This window comes from Letharia columbiana (assembly GCF_014066305.1).
Source record: "Letharia columbiana isolate WasteWater2 chromosome Unknown Sc0000028_s0, whole genome shotgun sequence".
Taxonomy (NCBI): Eukaryota; Fungi; Ascomycota; class Lecanoromycetes; order Lecanorales; family Parmeliaceae; genus Letharia; species Letharia columbiana.
The window spans coordinates 117,277-137,801 of NW_023501070.1; the positions used below are offsets into that span (position 1 = coordinate 117,277).

The following is a 20,525-nucleotide window of genomic DNA, read 5'->3' on the forward strand; positions in this document are numbered from 1 at the left end:
CGGGTCTCGCCGCCTCAACAAAACGGAAAGCACGAGTGATGTGGGCAGAGAAAGGCAAAAGGGCAACGGACTTCATCGTGGAACATGGCAGGACGTGGTGCAGTGCTGAAAGAAAGCATGTGATTACGGAGCAACAATGGAATCGGTCAATACTACACAGGCGTCCGCTTACCCGGGCGTATCAGATTCTTTTCGCTCGCCTGTTCACTGTGCCACTTTTCATCCCCAAGGAACGAATGGATAGACAACAAGAAGTTTGTGCCCTTCCAGCCTGTTCTGAGATAGGTAGCATGAGTTGGTCACTGAGTGTAGTGCAGTCCTTTGCGTAGTCTTCCATTCAGAGGGAAGGTCCACTGGTCTCCTTGTGGCCGAAGAACCGAGATACAATGTGTTCCCCTGCCTGTCCTGAAGCGTTGCAGCTTTGTCATCTCATTCTCCATTTCCTACTTAAGACCACCTGAGCGTGCTTATCCCCACTTTACATCGGCCAGTCGACGACAAGGAGCTTCAACACGCCTTGACGGCCCATGTGCTGATGCTTCTGGACTGGCCGTAGATGGAGAACCCAAGCTTTCCAATGGGATGAAGGCTATGCCAAACAAACCTCATTCAATGTTGCTGCGCGGGGACATATTCAGGACAAAACAAAAGCTCATTGCGATTTATGTATATACTTGAAGTCAGTTTGGTTCTGTCATGTTGTCTTCCGTCACGGCCAATCGTCCGGAAGAATGTTGTTGGGTAGCAGCCACGAAGGGTGCTTTCCCTTTGATGGTCCAGTATACTAAGAAAGTCGTACCTACGTCATCATATTTTTACGTTTGAGCCTTCAACTGAAGTGGTCACGTTTCCACAGTTAATCTCGTTCTTGTCGATACTTCTTTCCCCCGTCATCGTGGATTGCGCGACAGGTGGCAAGTGGAAGGTAGTTGCAGCATGAACGTGTTCTTCTAGAGGTTGTTGCGGGCCTCGTTATTTCTGAGAAGAAAAAACTTCGACCCGCGCCTCCCTACTTTGGATAGGAACATGATACTTTAGATAGGAGTATATTGGGTTACCTACTGTGCGATTGAGGGTAGCTTCAGCTTTCAACAAGCGTGTTGCTGGCTCTTAGCTTCTTGTCGTGCGCCATATGCATACAAGGGGAGACGTCAATGGACTTCGGACTGGACAGTGATATGACCGAATTTGGTTTACTGCTACTCATTTTCCTTGTGTGGAAGGTGCGATTGTGCTCTGCTGCTTTTCCCGATTTGGTGAGGTGTATCAGATGGTGAGAGAGGCTCTCCGGTGCGTACTTTTTTCTGGGGCTTGTCGCTAACCCTTGTGTTTGAAGGCAGTCTATCTTAAGATTTCCTGGCTAAGGATGGGTGTTATCACCCGTGTGTCCTCAGCTCTGGTAAGAGGTGGCAGTCTGTCCGGTCCTCCCTGCTTCCCCCATCTCGGGAAGCTGCTGTCGACGACTGGTGCTCAGATAGACAAACCTTCTCCAGTGTTGACTTATCGCGTGGCTGGAATCCATATTGAAGCTGACCAATCCAGATTGTCTCTTTCCTAGGCCTCGCCTGCTTCTGACCAGAGGGCGTGCTTGAATGGGGCGGCTCTCTCCGGGCCTCAGAGGACCACTTGACCGAAGACGAACATCGAAAAAAGTCATAGGAGTACTCCAATCCTCTTTGCTATGCAGCCTGATCCATTCGCTAATGGGTAGGCGCTGATGAACAATTAGAGAGTGGTAGTCCTCCTCTATAGTTCCAGGATCTAATGATTCAGAGGCCAGTTGCAGTGAGCGCCTACGGAACACCCTCGTAGTCAATTCATCTACTCAGCTAGAATTTCAGCTTTTAGCGTTGAGATACACGTCAGAAGTCCCTCAATTCTGTGTTCGTCATCTGAAGTCCGGGGATTTCGGCCCTATGCTAACGATCTGAAGCTATTTGGTATTTTTCACTAGCTTACAACCAAAATAAGGGGGCGCTGGTCTTTCCCACTCCCAGTATCTAACGGTTCACAGAGCAGTTACAGCGCCGGCGGAAGAGATTCACTTCATCTATTCAGCAGACTCGCCAGCTTTTAGAGCTGTTACGCACCTCAGCAGACCCTCGATCCTGCCATATGAAGTCTACCAAATGTTACGTTAGCTCTGTTTTATATAAATGGACTAGTCAAGTATTATATCACTAGCACCAAAATTACGCTATCTCTGAGGGAATCGTAACGCAGCCAAGACGACCAAGCCGGCCACCAAAAGCTAGTTACATCTGCTATGTGGAAAGTTTTTATAAACTTCACCTCATATTCTTCTCTCCTTCACAAGAAGTTTCTTCGCTTTTTGTTGCCAACCTCTACTGTACTTGTACGGAGTCACCGACAATATTTCGGCGGAGATGACACAGAGAAACGACATCGGCAGACTTGCCGCGTCAGTCTTATCGGTGCTAAGCTGACGGCGTCTTAGATCTAGCCTCTAGAGCTTGAACAGGACTAGCAAAATTCGGGGAAAACTCAGAGAACAGGCTCCCGCTCATCTCGTGTCAAACCTTCACTTGTTGGCATCGGCGCGGCGCGGTGCTGATGCTTAATCACATCTCATACAATACTACGAGTAGTGAAAGAGAGGCTTCCCCTCCCTCGTCTACTCACTTACCTTCCTCTTTCCTACGCCTTCGTGAAACCTCAGCTCTTAAAGCTCTTAGGAGCACGTGACGTAAGCTACAATGGCAAGGGAAAGACAGCAGAGTCGCGTTTTTGACGATGCGGCTCATCTGGTGGGTGTCCTTCCAGGATATTTCATTCCACCCGATACCACCGGGGTTGTATTGCCGGAATTAGAAGCTTTCTCAATCTCGTCGGACTCTTCAGGGTTTTGCCTCCACCAAAGATAAATACTGACTCGTCTTGCAGGCATCAATGGGCCACAAGGCCGAGCTCAACCGCCACTTCAGTCCGCTGGCAATGCTCGGGCTTGCCTTTGCGATCCTGAATTCGTGGACAGCTCTATCGGCATCTCTGTCTCTGGCGCTTCCCAGCGGAGGACCAACGTCAGTCATATGGGGATTGATCACAGCTGGAATATGTAAAGCTTGCTCTGGCGCCCGCCATCATACGGCCGATGATTAGTGAATACTAAAAGTACGCAGGTAACTTATCACTAGCAGCTTCAATGGCTGAGTTCTTGTCTGCCTATCCAACCGCTGGTGGCCAATACCACTGGGTCGCGTATGTATCTTCGCAATCCATAACTCCTCTTTCAAACTAGGTTGTTGCGAAGTATTGAGACATGTCTGTAGGGCATTTGTTCTCTGGATATGTTTCGAGCCTGGAGATTCTCTCTTGAATAGGCAGTACTGACATAGAAATCTTGACCCAGAGTTATCGCCTGGCCAAAATGGCGTCCACTACTGTCTTGGATTACTGGTTGGATCAACGTGTCCGGATGGATCGCCCTCGTTGCATCCGGAGGTCTGCTAGGAAGTCAACTCATCGTTGGAGTCATCTCTTTTACGAATCAAAATTACGTGCCGCAACGCTGGCATCAATTCTTGATATACATTGGCTATAATCTAGTTGCGTTCTTGCTCAACGCCTTCGGCAACTCGCTGCTTCCATACGTTACGAAAGGAGCTTTTGCATGGTCGATTACCGGATTCGTCATCATCTCTATCACGGTACTCGCATGCGCATCTCCCGATTACGCTAGCGGCAAGTTCGTCTTCACCGAATTTATAAACGGTACGCGAATGGTCGAGTGACTCTTCTCTGTTTGTCCCAAGATCTGAATCTCAAGAACCCTGTCGGTGCCTGAATGTTGTTGGTTTTGCCAAATCTGTCTCATCGTCAATTTCTGGCCCCTACGAAACAATACTGATTTCAACATGTGCACAGACTCCGGCTGGCCAGGAGGAATTGGCTGGCTTCTCGGGCTGCTGCAAGCAGGTCTCGGACTGACTGGCTTCGACGCAGTAGCCCACATGATTGGTCAGTATCACGACACGCCACCGTAACGCCACTAACAGATCATGGCAGAAGAGATTCCCAATCCACACGTAGAGGGACCTCGAATCATGATCGCAACGGTCATGATAGGAATATTTACAGGTTTCATCTTCCTCACATGCCTACTCTTAGTGAGCGGCGGGTCAGCCAATGTACAGAATATAATTGGATCCGCTGCTGGTCCTCTACTGGCCATCTTCTACAATGCTACTGGAAGTAAAGCTGGGTCGATCTGCCTGCTCATGTTAGTAGCTGCCCTTACACCAGGTCCTGGTTCATTTGCTGACTCTGGGCCAAAGGTTCCCTCTCGTCTGCCTGCTCTTCGCCACTATAAGTATCATGACTACAAGCAGTCGCATGACTTACGCTTTCGCCAGGTACGTCAGCCTACTACAATTTGGAGGAGACTTGCTGCATGTACTGATGGGACTGCAGAGACGGTGGACTCCCAGCGAGTCGGTTCTTCGCAAAAGTCCACTCGAAACACGAGATGCCACTCAACGCGCTCATCCTGACCACGATCTTGGTAGTCATCTTCGGTTGCATCTTCCTAGGCTCGTCCAGGTAAGGCTCCTTGATTTTGTACATTCTCTGTCTGACCAACATTCATAGCGCCTTCAACGCCATCATCTCAGCTTCCGTCGTAGCACTCGGCGTGTCCTACGCCATCCCTCCGGCCATCAACTGCCTCCGAGGCCGCAAGATGCTTCCACCACGACCATTCGTCCTGCCGGGTCCGCTTGGCTGGATGTGCAATCTGCTCGGCATAGCCTACGTGATCGTGACGACGGTGCTCTTCCTCTTCCCGCCCACCTTACCCGTCACAGGGAGCAACATGAGTACGTCATCCATCTTCCCCCTCTCCTTGGCGCCCTATCCTAAACAACCACGACCACCCATCATTCCCTACCCACCACAATCCTCCCGTGCCATTCTCCTCTTTTTATTTCAGCCCACCTCATCCCCACACCCCCCAACCCCCGCTTCCCGCCCCCTCATACTCCCTCACAAGCCATGCAACGCATCCACTGACAACACCCATTTCCAGACTACTGCATCGTCGCCTTCTTCATCGTCATCGTCATCAGCGTCGTGCAATGGTTCGTCGACGGCCGCAAAAACTACAAGGGTCCCGTCGTCGAACTCGTCGGCGAAGGAGAAGAAGACCAAGTCGTTCACGCCGCCGACAATGATGAATTCGACGATAAAAGAGGTGCCGCGGTCGAACGGTAATGGGTAGATGGGTGCGGCGAGGGAGAGGACGTGGTTGTTAGGATAAAAATTGGGGTCGGGAATAGAACTTGGGGATGGAAGGCTGGCGGTGGGCTTGGGGTAGGTTGTGGATGGATGGAAGGATCAGAGAAGGATGCGGGGTTGCTGTTGTACTTAGCATCGACAAGATTTATGGTAGCACAGCAAGCAATGTGCGTGTAAGTAAACATGTAAAAACACGCACGAAACCCCATCGCCTCATCATCCTCAAAAGACAAGGTATCCAACACGTCACTCTACCACGCTTATTCACACCCGATCCATCCATCCACCCAACTCCAACCTCGCCGTCTCAATCCTTACACACACCCACCGCCCCACCCCAAAAGTGATTCCCCAGCCGCCTCAACGCCAATGACAGGAAACGACAGCAACTGACCAACCCCCCCTTGACCATCCATCCCCGTTCCGATCCCCTCCCCCCCGCCCCCTTCTCCTTCCCCCCCTTCCGCAACGGAACCACCCACACATAACCCCGTAGCATCCAAGGACACCGAACAGGCCAACGCCTCTATGAATCCAAGCATTCTCTCTTAGAAACATCTCGTCTACAACAACTCCACTCCCCAGCCCCACCAGCCAACAGCGAGACACTCCACCTAAAAAAGCGGCGGCGGCGGTGGGTTATAAGCCGAGATCGTACATACAGCAGCAAAAAATGAATGAATGAATGACATAGAGGCGCCCATGCCAGGAACAACAATCGGTTTCATTGCGTGATGATGGCGTAAAGAGGGTTCGGACAGGTTTTTGGTTTTCTAACATATGGTGGAGGATTCGACGATGTCGCCTGGAAAAGACTCTTTCTGCAATCGTAGCAACGATTTCAGTCGGTAGGTGCGTGGATCGCGGCGTGGTTGGTGGTGGGGGGTGGGAGGGGGAAGCTGTAGATTAGAGGCTAGAGTCTTATTGGGGGTGGAGGATGTGGAGGTGGTGAGTGCGAGGGATAGGATGCGAGGGTGGTGGGTTGAGCGCTTAGACTCGGCGCGGATGTAATCTTGTTGGAAGCCGGGTTAGAGAGTATCAGCGTGTGTAAGTGTAAGTATTTGCAATCACTGGCAGGGAGAAAATGCGCGCGCATCACCAAAATATCAGCAAAAACGTCTATTCTTGCTTCTACTTTACATCGCATTTGTATGTGTAGGTAATACTACAAGTCTATGTATCTCACGTTTATAAGATATGGCCTCAGTTCTAGAGCGATTTGGTTCTTGATTTGGGTCCCTTTCTACGATATACAGTAAGAAGGAGTCGCTGTGATGAGTTTACGAGGGAGTATAGTACTTAAAAAGGATATATTAAAACGGTGGCTTGATGAGGAGGGTATATAGGATTTTGAGGACTAGATAGACTTCAGCTACTTTCTATGAGTTGAGTTATAGTTACGTATAAGAAGAATCGCCTTTTAACTACTATTCTTGATGGTGTGTGCGTATTCTTCTCCGTGCCAAGGGTTGTAAATACGCTTGCACACGCTGATACCTTATATCCGACTCCCACCCCCTGTCGAGCTGCAGAGAGTGACCCGGGGGGCTTAAGCGGCGGGGGGGAAGCGCAAATAAGTGCTCGCACAGCGTTCAAAAGGACGTCTTGCTTGGCATTAGGCCTTCAACAACTCCAACCCACAACGTGTGAAGTTATGTTCAGTCCTTGCCTTGCTATGAAGCATATTGCATGCTCAGAGTGCTAGACTGCCAATTGGCCCGAGGCAAAATGATTCCTGTGTGATCCTCCTCTGGGTTAATCTCCCCTACAGATCACAGCCACTTAACTTTCGTCCACTATTCTGGCCGTACGATCATCGGTTGGAGCACGAATACTCCACTGTAGAACAAAGCGTTTATCCGCCCGTTGATCCCTCAACTCATCATAAGGAACGAGCTCTGCCTCAAACTCCAGCATTTTCGCATCCCACCCGGTAGCCCTCAACCACAGACGCCGAAATTGCGCGATCGTATGGCGCATACCCTTGCCCTCGGGCTGTCGAAAGCGATTTGTCGCCTCCTCCTCATCATCTTCGAGACCCACTTGGCGACCCCATACCGTTCCGCCCGGCTTCACGAGGAATGTCAGCGCTTGGATGAAGGCTTCCTGCTGGGTTTCGTCGAATAGATGGATAACGTTGGCAGAGTGGACGAAGTCAAACTGGCCGGCTAGGTCCTTGCGCTTTGTGAAGTTGCTCGGGTCTAGCACATCGGCCTCGTGAAACTGGACCCCAAGATCTTGTGGGCGATGGTTGTAGAGAGTATACCCGAGGTTGATGGAGCCTAGCCGGATTAGCATATCACGTGTCTTGAAACGCTTCATCACCTACGAATCTCACGATCAAGTCCTGTGATGCTCTACCCATACTAAGGTCAGTCTTTGAATCCCAATGTTCGGTACTTGAGCATGCTAATGACTTACGTGAGCAGGGTAGCCATCTGCTATCAATGTTCGGATATCAGTTCCCATGCAACACCCGACGTCGATCAAGGTCTTCTTCGCCGTATCGGCAACTTCAGCAAGTATCTGGCGATACTTGAAATGTCGGTCAATCCGAGACTCTGCAAATAAGTACTGGGTGATACACGTGAAGGGTGCAATCTGTCAACCACTTGTCAGCATAATGGCAAACATCTCTGAAGGATTTACAATCTCACCCTCATAGCTTCTTTGCGGACGTGGTGGATCCGCTGACTTATCATCGCCGCGCCCTCTCCCGCCCTGGTAGAGAATCTGTTGTGTAAAGCAATGGTATCGTCTTCCCGTTTTAAAACAACAGTCTCGAAATCAAGGGATCTGTGAATTTTCCAGTAGAAAGGGATACCTTTATTACGCTCTTCCATAGCATCAGAGAGTAGACTGGCCACGAGGATCCCACTGGCCCTAGGAAATGGCCTGTGAGCAGTATCACGGATGGGCTCCGCTCTCGACCCGTGCAAAATGCGTCTCTTTCCACTGAAGGAGATCAGTTGCTGGTTCCCTGGTTCTGGTGCTGCACGTGGAAGAGATACTTCCTCCTGTAAAACACTCTGGGGCCAGTTGCTCCAGCCAAAACATTCAGAGAGTACGGCCCTCATTTCCGTTGCGAGTCGAACCCCGATAGCTAGATTGAGGTAGAAAACGTCTGACCTTGTCGAGTAGTCCCTCGAGAGCAGTGCACAACAGAAAAGGCCACACGCAAGTGTCTCCTCGGCGGTATCTCTTTGCGATGGAGCCATTTGCTCGAGCATCTTGAGTATGGGTCTGAGGACGTACTCGAGCTTGATGCCGGCGAGGGTCTTCCACAAGGGTTCCAAAGCCAAACCGTAGTCGATGGATATACAATCTTTTCCAGTTTTCCAATCTACCCAGATACTGCCACTGTCGTCCTTGTGGAGAATATCGTCGTACAAGAGATCAGCGTACATTGCATCGAAGAAGCCGTCCAGATAGATAGATTTTGCCAGATCCAAGAAAGGTGTGTGAAAACCAGTCACTTCGTAATCAATATAGAGCAAAGATGGTGGACTCATGTCCAAAGAAACTAGAACATTTCCTCCGTGTCCGTCCCCAAAGCCGAAGGCGCACGGGAGAGACTGAAGTCCGGCAGGTCTTTCCGGGTCGAGAATGTGAGTGGCACGGTCAAGGTGGTACCGCAAAGTTCCATGGCTTTGGCCATTGATGCTGATAGGTATGTCTAGAAAGTTCTCCAAAGACACACGACTGTTGGAAGCACCCTCAAGAAAGCTGGGACTGCAGGTGCCATAAAATTCCAGAAACCGGCGATGATGTTGAAGGCGTTTATGATAAAGAGTGTGGATTTATTGCTCAGAGCAATTGATAGGTGACATTTTATGCCCGAAGGATCTTTGGTAAGCTGCCAAAACATCACTGGCTCGGCGAAGGTCGAGATCAATGAACCATTCATCTGAACGGTAATACAGCTCTTCCAGATGGTCAGAGACAGGGCTTTGCCTATGATAGTACCGAAGGCGAACTTCGTTCAATGTCTCGCCTTGGAAGCGCTTGAAGAATATATCCCTTTTATGTTCATCGACAGCAAGAACGATCTGTATAGTCTCGACAGGGAAATACTGCCTGAGGCTTTGAAGTGCTTCTACCTCGAGCAGCGCAGAAATTGAATTCTTTATGTAGACCTGCTGCCAGGTCTGATCCGTATTTCTCATTGTGTCTGCGTAGCGGCCGTTGGAGTTTGATGAGAAAGCTGTGCGGCGTAATTCTGTTGGATCACCTCAAATCATGTTTGCTTTAGCGTAGGAAGGACTTGCAGGCCAACGCAGGTCGTCCTTCGCTGAGGTTGTACATTTTTGTGGACATAATGGGCCGAGGATCACATCCCGGTACCCTTTCGTGTTCTCGGCCGCTCGTCTCGCGCCGACGGGACTGGACATGTAGGAAGACCCCTGTGCCAAAGAAATGTCATTAGATTGATGGGCTATCATCCCGGTCGCACCCACAGCATCTGATGCTTCCAGATTCATTTTCACCATCTCAGCTTGAAGCTTGCTCTTGTAAGCAGAGCTGATAGCATGGACTCGGTAGAAGAACGGTACTATGCTTAGCGACTCGGGGGTTCTTGAAAGCAGCTGCCATTTCCGAATGATCATGGCTTTGAGAGTTGTTGTAAAGCCTGGCTCGTGTTCAAAAAGGCATAGAGATGTCAGAAACAAGTCGCAGGAAACACCTGGGCTAACGGTCTTGATCGTTGCGGTATTTGAAGATTTTGGAGACCCCAATGCTGTTTTTTGTAAGAAATCAAAATCGCAAAGGATGTGCAAATCTTCGGTTGCGCGAATCGGTTGATAGATGTGAAGTCGAGGACCATGTTCAGGGTCAGAAAGTACTGTGAAGCGCCGGACTTTGTGCGATCAACAGTCCAAGGTGCGATGAGATCGACGCGGATACTGCTCGCTCGAGAGATTCCTTGGACCATAGCTTGATAGTTCGCTTCGATCCTTCCGCCGTCCATCCTGAAAATCGCAGGATCTCCCATTGTTTCCGCAACATTGGATCTTCAGGCACCTAGATATGGATGAGGACAGAGCGATTTGCCAAGATGGAAAGGAAATCCATTACCTTCATCGATGGGCACTCCTCTTTCTCGATTCGCAACATGGCGCACAGCTCGGCTCGGAAGTCTCTGATCAGTCTCACTATGCTTTCCTTTGTCTCCAAGAACCCGAAGCCATCCCAATCTGTATCGTTTTCGACTCTATGTAGGGTTGTCCCTGTTTGCTGTTAGACAATACTACCACCGAGCGATATGGAGAGGAAACCCAAGGCTTGCCTATCAACGGATCCATCGAGGTATGCATCGCGCAATTCAGGGACTGGTAGAGCTAACGGTAGATGCGGACGAGGGACGGCCTCCAAAGCTTTCTCAACAATCTTTCTGTCATCGGCAAAGGAGCATCTTGAAGGTGCGTCTTCCATGGGCACCCATTCTACATCAAACTCTTCTCCCTCTTCTTGTGTGTCGGCCATCTGATGGCTGCATGAATCGACCTCGGAGATGTACCAGAAAATGATCTTGCGGACGCCTTGGTTCATTCGCTGTTGAACAGCAATCGGTTCGGTATGTTTTGGGTCACTGAGTCCCTGCGCTTTGGTGGGAAGCTGGTGTTTGAATAGATGACACTCGTATCCTGACTCTTCCATGGTCTCCCGAATCGCTGCAGCTTCCAAGGTCTCTCCGACATCCTTCCTCCCTTTCGGTAACATGTACTCTCCCTTTGGCCGATAGTACAGTAGGAGGACCAAGCCCTTGGGGATGTCGATAGGCACAGTTCCACTGCTAAGCACAAAACCATCCGAGAAATCCACGAAACGATTCATGTCTGGAAAGGCGAGAGGACAGGTGACTACTTCGAAAGGATGAACCCACGAAGACGGCAACTTCTTCAGAAAGCCTTAGAGCGAAATGTGAACTAAAAGAATGTCAGCAAAATGTACATCAATGTACGTCTAAGCCTACCAAAAAAGCAGAGAGACACTTGCAGGACTTGATCTTGATCGGAGTATGGAAGAGCGGGCTCAAAACTGTCGAGCGTTGTGAGCGAATGTTGGGTGGCAGAGAAGCGGTCGGACCACGCTCCTATCTAGCAGGGTTGCCACTGTAATGACTCAGCGCATTTGATAAAGTTCGAACGAAAGTGTTGCCAGCCAACCATTTAAATTGAGGGGTACTTTTGTATTAAAGAATGTGTTGAAAGATGCGGGAACCCGTTCCTTATATATCGCGGGCTTCGTTGCCACCGTGATAAGGCCCTGGAAATTAATCGTGGGAAGAATTATTCAAGCTAATCCTTGGAGTCGCCTCTTAAAAGGGTAAGAAATATATGGGTGATTGATGGCCAGTACCCTCCAACTGCCAGGTCCCAACGAGTCACCTTGCTACCTCGAAGTATCTTGACATAGTTCCACAAGAACAGAAACTCCTCGTAGGTGGTCCACCCACTGCGTCGAGGTCAGGCTTGTTGCTCCTGCGTTCAAATGATTTATTCCTAATCGCAGGAATCCTTTCGCTGGCGGTTCAAGACCAGACCGTATCTGCTCTGGAGGCGTGTTTGGCACCACAAAGGAGCACTCGAAGGCTACAGAAACTGAAGTCAGTCTTTTCATGCCTGAAATTGAGACAGTGGGAAGTGGCAACATTTGAGCATAGGAAAGCGAATACGCCGTACGCAGAGGATTCTTCAGTCAATGGAATTCTTATGTGCAAATCAACAAGCAACTATCATCTCACGTGGACCAGTTGAGATACTCTGGAAATGCCCGTCAACGCCTGCTGGTGCCTGGAAGACTTGATCTGCCAATCGGAACTCTTGACGCTAGAGCCAGATGACCGAGGTTTACCCATTTCAACAGGCTACCACACCTTTTTGGCCACCTTTATGCCACTTGACTTCCATCTCTGCTACAAGCGAACAGCAAGAATCAGACGGTGTTGTGGCGTGAACGGTGGTAGAACAGCATCTTGGAAGAGAGCAGCATAGGAATTGGATCGCCCTTAATAGTCGCTTTGGCAGCCCAATAGTCGCTTGTGAAGCATCTTTCGTCAACGTTTTGAAGACTGCTCCACAAAGACTCTCTCCGAAGGGTCATGCATTGATCGGCGGCTCGAACCGAGCGTGCTTCTTGGATAGAAGCCTACAACAGTATGAATTTTGCCGAATCACGAGACTCTCTCATGGAGCTGCAGTCCGATTTCCTCGCATGATCTGGCTGCCGGGTGAGATGCCGACTCTGCAGTGCGTGGTTGCCTTCCTAAAAGGGGTATTGCAACCCCGAGGAAGCGCGAATTCGATCCCGGCTTCACGAGATTGAAATGCTGGGTACAATTCCCCAAGAGGGGTGTTGATTCGACAGGAAAGATCAAGGGTTAATTTTGATCGACCATTGCATCGCGAGTTTCGCGGAGCCACAATTTAGTCCGTGCGTCGATGCCAAAACGTCTAGTCATGACATCGCACCTTGTAAACATCTTGCTGCTTGGGTCTTCCGTCCTGACGGCTCTTTCATCTCCTGTGCCCAGAGCCTCGTCCACGTGCGAGAAGACGCAAGTGGCCATACTCGGCGCCGGCGTTGCTGGAATTACCACTGCTGTAAGCTTTTGTTCCTGTTCAAAAATCCTTCACTTCTACTCCTATGATGTCAGCAAGCATTAGCCAACAACTCCGTCACCGATTTTCTCATCGTCGAATACAACAGCGAGATCGGAGGTCGCTGCAGACATACGCCTTTCGGAAAAGACGAGCAGGGTAAATCTTATACCATCGAGCTGGGAGCTAACTGGCTATCTTATGTCCAGTTGGCAATTTTGCTAAATATACAGCTGACAGTGTTTGTAGATTGAAGGGATTGTTTCTCCTGGGTGCCCTACAAACCCGATCTGGACCTTGGTAATGAGTTACCAGCCAACTTCTACGAGCGTAATTCTGATCATTATCTTTCTCAGGTCCAGAGGTACAATATGAGAAACTACTTCTCGAACTTCTCGTCGCTCTTAACCTATGATACGAATGGTCCAGTGGATTACCTTGACAAGCTCTAGAGATGCTTACTCGATCGTCGAGCAAGATGCGGGAAACATACTTCTCGAGAATTTACAAGATAGAAGCTTTCGTGCTGCGTTGAACCTTGCTGGATGGAGGCCAATGGGTGATGCCCGGGCCCAAGCTGTAGAATGGTATCAGCTGGACTTCGAATATGCACGAACACCTGTTAGTATACGCCTGACCCTCTTTTCTCCTTAAGGTTTCCATACCTTGGCTCCCTACCACACACGTGGGCTTTGCAGCTGGCGCAGGTTCAATTCGAAGGACGTTTCATCCGATAAATTTACCGTCGCCAAATATGTGAGGCCCTCATCGATTTCACAATGTGTGCGCGCTGACCCGTTGGAATGCAACCTTTTACGGCTTCTCCGAAGACAACAACTTCGTCGTCGATCAATGGGGATTCAATTCCTTCATCCATAGCCAGGCATCAGGATTCATGAAGACAAATGACAAGCGTCTAGGTCTGAACACTATTGTCAAGAACATCACATGGTCCGATCGAGGGGAAAACATACTCAATGCAGACGGGAGTTGTATCGACGCGGCCTACGCCATCTTGACCTTCTCGGTCGGCATTCTCCAGTCAGAAGATATCCGATTCAGCCCCGAGCTACCAGCCTGGAAGAAAAGTGCCATCCAAACCGTCGAAATGGGCATACACACCAAGATATTCCTCCAGTTCTCATCGGACCAAACCTTCCGGGACGAATCGACCGAACTCTTCCACCACGCTTCCCTCGACCAAGGGCCCCTACGCAGTGTGGCAATCCCTCGACCACGACTCCTTCCTCCCAGGCCGCGGCATCCTCTACGTCACCGTCGTCCCCAATCAATCCTACGCCATCGACGCGCAAGACGACGACACCACGACGCGACAAGTCCTAGCCACGCTCCGAGAAATGCTCGGCGGGGACAAAGTCCCCGAACCCCCAGACATGCATGTATCCCCGCTGGGGCACATTCCCACGGGCCTGCGGCTCCTGATTGAATTAGCCCCCCCCCCCACCCCCGCGGGACTCACACGGGAAGGGCATCAAACCCTCCGCGCGAATAACAACGGCCGGCTGTGGTACGCGGGGGAACCCACGAGCGCGCAACGAGGTGTGGGGGATTCGCCGCCGGGGTTTCGGCTTAGATTGGGGTGGGTCTGTTTGGGGTGAGTTTCCTGGGGTGGTATCCCCTATAAATCCTTCACCCCGGACTCATCAGCTATCAAGACATTGTATTTCCCAGCTCCCAGGGGATACGAGCACGGGCAACCGCCGCTTTAAAGTTCGTGAATAACATCACGGCTCAAGGAGTGTTGGGAGAACTTAGGGATCGATCTCGAGGATCAAATTCGAGACTCCTGCACCAGAGTCAAGAAGGAGTCACGATCAGTCGAAGAGGCTATGGTTACCTCGGCAAGATTGGAGCGTTAAGTTGTAAGGACTTGTCACTGTTGCTGTTGGCCTGGGCATGTCCCCTTTTACAAGACATGTTGAGAGATCACTGCACCCCTTTGTGCTACTCCACGTACATATCACCTTTCCATTCGCTCTTCTTGAGATAAATAATTCTACTACAGATAAGCTTGCGAGGTACTGTCGTGGGCTCTGCAAGAAGCAAGCAGAGAACGAGCAGTCGGATCCGGCTTTGAGCAAGGATTCATTAAGTAGCAACCACGCATAGGTCAATGCTAAGCTGTATCCAAGTCATAGACAATTGCTTTATTGATCGAAGTATCTAGGCGCTCCTAGGGTCTATGAATGTATCGAAGCGTATGACCGCGCTAAGTCGCTACGACTTTCTTGCTCCAACGCTGGATTCTCATCAACGGATTCAGCCCCAGTGCAGCATTTGCCTCCGGATAAAGACCATGGCACAAAACCACGTGAGCGACAGCAAATTCCTCTAATGCCATGCGATAGGACGGAACTGGCCCTTCCCTTTCTATTCTTCATTTCGGAAGCGCAGCTCGAATCCTGCATCCTCACAAGACTTTCGCAGCTTGTCCGTGTTTTGGCTGAACCAGTGGGGCCAGTGTACATCCCGAGACACACAATAGCAGACCTTCTCAAGGTTGGGCAAACGATCCGGTCTGAAAAGCACCAACTCTTGGATCGTACTCTCAATTTGTGAAACGTGCTCGACCTCAATGTCATGGATACTGAGCTTTTGGATAGATTCTGGTAGCGCACATGCAAAAGTCTCCATAGAATAACCCGTTCCCCTCCAGAAGAGCGAAAAGCTCAGGGTCAGCTCTTTCAGAACCTTGAAGTCTTGGAGATTCTCAATGGGTCCTTTAGGCTCATTAACGCTACGGAGGCCCAACACATTGAGGGATCGTTGGGCGTGTGCCGACAACACTTTGCATATCCCTGCCGGGTCCCACCATACCTCGTCACCACGTCCTTCATCATGTTTGTCGTGACTGTAGCTGAAGGTTTGCAATGCCTTCAGACCGTGCAGAAACTCTCCCAGTTGTTCAAGGCTGATGTAGCACCATTTGAAGCCCAGATCGGTGATATTCGAGGAGTGTGGCAAGAGACAGCTGAAGTCATGGGAATGACCATAAGCAGTGATGTATACACCGTAGAGCGACTTGAGCGACGGTATTGTAGCCAGGAATGCCAACAAGTCGAGCGGACGCAATTCGGGATTGATAAAGTACTCCTCAAACTGTATGTTGATTTGCTCGAGACAACTGAGTATCGGAGTGTCCTCTATGCAATCTGTTCTGATTCGCTCGATCACCTCTCGAAGTTGATGCACCACCTCGCTCCACCATTGAAACTTGATCGATTTGATCCTTGGAAGGAGAATGAGCAGAAGGCGTATGATAGGACCCTCGTGCCCTGATTCGAGCTCTTCGATCCATGTTTCCAGCTTCCCTGGAAGCACGTATCTCGACAAAGCCTGCTTGAACAGGACGAATTGCTCTTGAGTATACGGGCGGTGCTCATGCCGCTCACGCGAAGGGTCGGGAATCATAGATTCCCATTCAAGAAACCAGCCGTCTAAGCGAAGTTCCTTTATGTAAAGCGCCATCCGACGGTTGGCCAGGACATCGATCAGCAAATTTGAGAAACTGTCGCCTAGGGTACAGTTTGTTCGGATTAGGTAGTCCAAATAGTCGAATTCAAACCGGCACCCAAAGAACGCCGCCTTTCCAATATCGTCAAAGTCGCTATAGCGTACCCTCAGCTCCCGGTGCTCCTTCAGAAGCGGCAAAGCCACGGCGTAAAACCTCTTAGAAATTAGGGAAAAGTTCTCGATGTCCTCTGGCATGACATATGTCATGACCTCACGAACTAGTTCGTTTGGTAGATCTGGAAAGCGTGCCATGGTGGAAGTCTTAGAAACATATTTAGTGGATTTGAGACATCTGATGGTCAGTGGATCTCTTACCTCTGTACTGTGCGCTTAGTGGGGGAGGTTGAAGGTTGACAATGTTGTTGCTGCCACGAGGTTGGTGTTGCCTCTGTGCCACGTCCTCAGTGAGGTGAGGTGGAGGGTAAGATTTGACTGGCGTTGTTTTTATGGTGAGGATGTTGTCATCTCCATACTATGGCTTCAGCAAAGCGGGGCGGACGTCAACCGATGTTTTTGCTGTAATGAGGTTGGTGTTACCTCTGTACTATGCCTTCAATGAGAAAGAGCAGAAGGTGGAGGTTGACTGATGCCGTTGTTGCTGTAATGAGGTTGGTGTACGCTCAATGAAAGAGGCTGGAGGCCGACTGGCGTGGTTATTGTAATGAAATCAACACTACACCTATACTGTGCGCTCAGTGAGTGAGGGTTGAGGTTGACCGGTGTGGTTGCTGGAATGTGGTTGCTGGATGTGTTTGGTGTCAACGACCTCCGATAGGTAAAGTGTTAAAGCTCTGACCATTACTCAATCGGAATGATGAAGGGATACGGCTCACTTGCTGCTTACGAGCAGTGGACGTTGGTATATTCACGGTGCACTTTCGACTGAGCGACTAAAAAAAGTATCGAAGGTTCGGCGGAAGAGCCGGGTTAAGTCGATATTACTGAGGTTGTTAAAGGCTGGCGGTTTGCAGCTTCGAGTCATTCAAGGGGTAAAACTTCTCAATACTTTTGCTTTTGAAGGTCTCTGTCTATCAAGTATGGAAACAACTAGCTATGTGAGCGAGTTACAAGGGGTCAATGGAAGAACGAATATGTTGCACCTTACTGATCGGTATCTGTTGCCCCTGGACAGAATGATTATTCATGGATGACATACCCCCAGAGGTGCAACAAACACTAAGGAACTGATGAGAGGCCTTGAGTCTTCTAGGGACTGCGTGTCTTGGAGACCAATGATCCAGTACTGCTGATGTACCCAAACGATTTCGATGTGCAATATCGAATGCTTTTGACAGCCTCTAACCCTCCGACAATATCCACATCCTCGTATCCTACCACCTCGCCCCCCTTCCGCGGCTTCTCAGAGTCCCGAATATCATGGAGTCACCAGAGGTGACAGTCATCTCAAACCCAGCCCTCTCCGCTGCCAAACACAATTCTTTGATCTGGGCCGGATCGAAGCAGGACAGGTGCCACGTGTCCTGGAAATTCAGTTCCTTCAGGCATGGTACCTTCCTCTCTTTCACCCTAATAATCCAATTGACGAGCTCTGGAATCCACATAGACCTGGGGCGATAGCCATTGGCATCACACCCGTAGAGGTTGAGAATCTCAAGCGATGCCGGTAGTCCGGTCACGATCTTGTTCGTCATGCGGAACTTGTCGCCCATCAAGAGCCCGTAGTCGATGTTCAACACCCGCAGATTGCGGTAGCTCTTGAAACTGCACTCCATTCTTTCCCCTTCAGGAGAGGAATGAGAACGGCGTAGTGTAAGCTCCTCGAGCGATGTCGATGCAAATTGAAGAAGGGCTGCGCGTACCCAAGCGAAGGAAAGATGGGTACCGTCGTAGGGGGTCCAGTAGGTGTACGTGAGAGATCGCAGTGACTTAGCGCTCCTGATCAACTTGAATAGCGTATTAGGCGAGAAACGGCAGCCAATGATCTTCAGATCCCGAACGTTCGAAGATTGCGGTGCCGGTTCATATGTAGAGTCTGGGGAGTCGAGGGGTCCTTCGACAAGCCGGTGAGCTTCCAGAGAGATGACCGAAGGCAGTGCGGCACAAGCGGTTGCCAGTTCCAGTCTGTGAGTGGGCGCATTCGTGCCGTGGATCTCAACTTCACGCAGTCGAGACAGGGATGGCGAATGCGGGTTCTTGGCAATACTTCGCAGTGCCTTGAGCATGAAGAGATCTTCTCGATCATCCAGTATTATTACGAGACTGGTCAGGTAGTGAAGTCTCGGGAACAGTAGAGCGATGACTGGGTTCTGATCGCCGGCTTTGATCTTGGATATCCAGTGTTCTTTCTCTTCGGCTGGTATAGACTCGGAATCCTTGACAGCCGCCTGAAATACCCTCATGAGACCAGGATATGGACGATACAAGTCTTCTTCTTCTTCTTCTTCTTCTTCTCCTCCCCATGGTCGGATGGGATATGGGACAAAGAGATCAGGATATGGACGATGCAAGTCATCATCTTCTTCTTCTTCCCATGCATTGAAGGGATCTGGGACAATGGGGCCATCCCAACATACTTTCCAGGGGTTGACGGCCATTTCCTTGACATAATCTGCCATTCTAGGCGCGATCAAGAAACCTCCTAGCAATTCTGGGAATTCAAAGATCGTGAAATCTCCCCAACCATTCTCGATTCTCTTCAAGTGTACCTTGCGGTACATGTGGTCGAGCAGACGACTACTGCCTTCCACGCGACTATCGTCTGCTAATGTGTGCAAGATTTTGCACGACCGCGTGAAATTATCGAGGTCGTTCGGCTCGACGCAGTCCAGAACTCGTTCCAGAAGCTCGTTAGGGAGGTCCACGAGGCTAGGCATAGTGGTGTGCGACAGAATAATAGGATGTGTCTAAGGAGGCCGTTCCTCGCGTCGGAGGTCACAACCAGCTCGTTGACGGCGCGGTGCAGCTAGGCTTGAAGAACATTGTCAGTAAATGATGCAAAAGTACCGTCTCAATCCTCGAGAGGTCACGTACATGCGGGTCCCGAAATTTTGATGGATTTGCTGTGTGCGAATTTGGAGGAAAGATCGTTCGACTGACACCTCGCTATCGGCGCTCAGTCCTGCTGCTTTGCTGTCAAGGGGGAATGCGCTACCTTGGCTATCCACAGAACACTAGGAGAGGTTAGTCTTGGTGATGTTGCTAACGACTAGAAGTGCTCAGCTGACAGGAGATACTTGCATACTGAGACCGAAACAAGCACCAAATTGCGCTAGTTTCCCGGATCAACGTCGGTCCGGGCCAGGGAGGCAGATCAAAGGTCAACAGAATCGGAACTTTAGAACTTGGATTTAAATCGCGCGAAGCGAGTAGTTTCATCCTATACCAGCAGCATAAACAAGAGGTTGCATACACAGGCAAACTGTAGCCTATTCAGTTTCCTTATTCTCGCGAACGACCATCTCGATCAAGCGCTGCTCAACATGCGTGCGACCGTAGGAGCAACTGAAACACCACTTAGAGACTGCTCCTGCTCAGAATTGTCGGAAAAGCATGGATGCTTCTGGCAGCAAGAGCTTAAAGAAGAGTCAGCATGCCTACATCGACTGCCTACCAACCTTTGACAACGTCCAGCTCGACCACAGCATAACACGCAATTTCGGCAAGACGTATACAGCACTTCCAATCATTATGATCAGAGCCAGTAGGATGCAGAAGGTGTTCAAGACAAAGAACGAGGTTATCAGAAGGTTCTTTGGCCTGAGAAAGGAGATCGCGATGATTGTGAGCGAGAGCAATGACGGTGCTCCTGACGGCAATACAGTGGTGATGGATGAGTACCTACACAGTATATCGCTTGTTGGCTTCAGCCCTCTGCGAGAGTCCACCCCAGTGAACTGATACGCGAAAGAATACCAGTCCTCTAGCAAGATCCCAGCGAGAGCAGCAAATCAACAGCCAGAGCAGGATCAATTCTGCAGTACCCAACCTCGAGATTACATAGCAGAGAAAGGGAGGTACCAGACAAGAGGGACGTTTTCGAGATCCATCGGACACCTCCTTGGTTTACCCGGATCTGCCTTCGGCCTCTCAATATGGCCACTTCCATCACTTCATGGTCAACGAAATAACTGTCGTCCTCACAATCCAAGCGAGAAACGCGAAGCGCCAACCAGCTAG

The 20,525-nt window shown here is 50.1% G+C and overlaps 10 protein-coding genes across 10 annotated transcripts; 2 read left to right on the top strand and 8 right to left on the bottom strand.

Annotated features, from left to right (window-relative positions):
* Nucleotides 1-2,717: 2,717 nt before the first annotated feature.
* On the top strand, nt 2,718-5,229 carry HO173_008121 (uncharacterized protein; the record flags this gene model as incomplete). The annotated part of the gene is made up of 10 exons (XM_037310021.1): nt 2,718-2,768; nt 2,905-3,076; nt 3,141-3,219; nt 3,371-3,732; nt 3,886-3,978; nt 4,027-4,240; nt 4,296-4,373; nt 4,432-4,560; nt 4,609-4,835; nt 5,045-5,229. The coding sequence occupies 10 exons, from the start codon at nt 2,718-2,720 to the stop codon at nt 5,227-5,229; spliced, it is 1,590 nt and encodes a 529-aa protein (XP_037162981.1).
* Nucleotides 5,230-7,035: 1,806 nt separating this feature from the next.
* Nucleotides 7,036-8,765, bottom strand: HO173_008122 (uncharacterized protein; the record flags this gene model as incomplete). Its single annotated transcript, XM_037310022.1, has 4 exons — nt 7,036-7,535; nt 7,583-7,610; nt 7,675-7,854; nt 7,911-8,765. The coding sequence occupies 4 exons, from the start codon at nt 8,763-8,765 to the stop codon at nt 7,036-7,038; spliced, it is 1,563 nt and encodes a 520-aa protein (XP_037162982.1).
* Nucleotides 8,766-9,053: 288 nt separating this feature from the next.
* HO173_008123 (uncharacterized protein) lies at nt 9,054-9,419 on the bottom strand (the record flags this gene model as incomplete). The annotated part of the gene is made up of 1 exon (XM_037310023.1): nt 9,054-9,419. The coding sequence occupies one exon, from the start codon at nt 9,417-9,419 to the stop codon at nt 9,054-9,056; it is 366 nt and encodes a 121-aa protein (XP_037162983.1).
* Nucleotides 9,420-9,485: 66 nt separating this feature from the next.
* HO173_008124 (uncharacterized protein) lies at nt 9,486-9,860 on the bottom strand (the record flags this gene model as incomplete). Its single annotated transcript, XM_037310024.1, has 1 exon — nt 9,486-9,860. One exon carries the CDS (start codon nt 9,858-9,860, stop codon nt 9,486-9,488), a length of 375 nt encoding a protein of 124 aa, XP_037162984.1.
* A 53-nt stretch (nt 9,861-9,913) lies between these two features.
* HO173_008125 (uncharacterized protein) lies at nt 9,914-10,246 on the bottom strand (the record flags this gene model as incomplete). The annotated part of the gene is made up of 1 exon (XM_037310025.1): nt 9,914-10,246. One exon carries the CDS (start codon nt 10,244-10,246, stop codon nt 9,914-9,916), a length of 333 nt encoding a protein of 110 aa, XP_037162985.1.
* A 219-nt stretch (nt 10,247-10,465) lies between these two features.
* Nucleotides 10,466-11,088, bottom strand: HO173_008126 (uncharacterized protein; the record flags this gene model as incomplete). Its single annotated transcript, XM_037310026.1, has 2 exons — nt 10,466-10,481; nt 10,541-11,088. 2 exons carry the CDS (start codon nt 11,086-11,088, stop codon nt 10,466-10,468), a joined length of 564 nt encoding a protein of 187 aa, XP_037162986.1.
* Nucleotides 11,089-15,245: 4,157 nt separating this feature from the next.
* On the bottom strand, nt 15,246-16,640 carry HO173_008127 (uncharacterized protein; the record flags this gene model as incomplete). The annotated part of the gene is made up of 1 exon (XM_037310027.1): nt 15,246-16,640. One exon carries the CDS (start codon nt 16,638-16,640, stop codon nt 15,246-15,248), a length of 1,395 nt encoding a protein of 464 aa, XP_037162987.1.
* Nucleotides 16,641-17,719: 1,079 nt separating this feature from the next.
* Nucleotides 17,720-19,222, bottom strand: HO173_008128 (uncharacterized protein; the record flags this gene model as incomplete). The annotated part of the gene is made up of 1 exon (XM_037310028.1): nt 17,720-19,222. One exon carries the CDS (start codon nt 19,220-19,222, stop codon nt 17,720-17,722), a length of 1,503 nt encoding a protein of 500 aa, XP_037162988.1.
* Nucleotides 19,223-19,252: 30 nt separating this feature from the next.
* On the bottom strand, nt 19,253-19,588 carry HO173_008129 (uncharacterized protein; the record flags this gene model as incomplete). The annotated part of the gene is made up of 3 exons (XM_037310029.1): nt 19,253-19,316; nt 19,380-19,519; nt 19,574-19,588. 3 exons carry the CDS (start codon nt 19,586-19,588, stop codon nt 19,253-19,255), a joined length of 219 nt encoding a protein of 72 aa, XP_037162989.1.
* A 310-nt stretch (nt 19,589-19,898) lies between these two features.
* On the top strand, nt 19,899-20,525 carry HO173_008130 (uncharacterized protein; the record flags this gene model as incomplete). Its single annotated transcript, XM_037310030.1, has 2 exons — nt 19,899-20,204; nt 20,265-20,525. 2 exons carry the CDS (start codon nt 19,899-19,901, stop codon nt 20,523-20,525), a joined length of 567 nt encoding a protein of 188 aa, XP_037162990.1.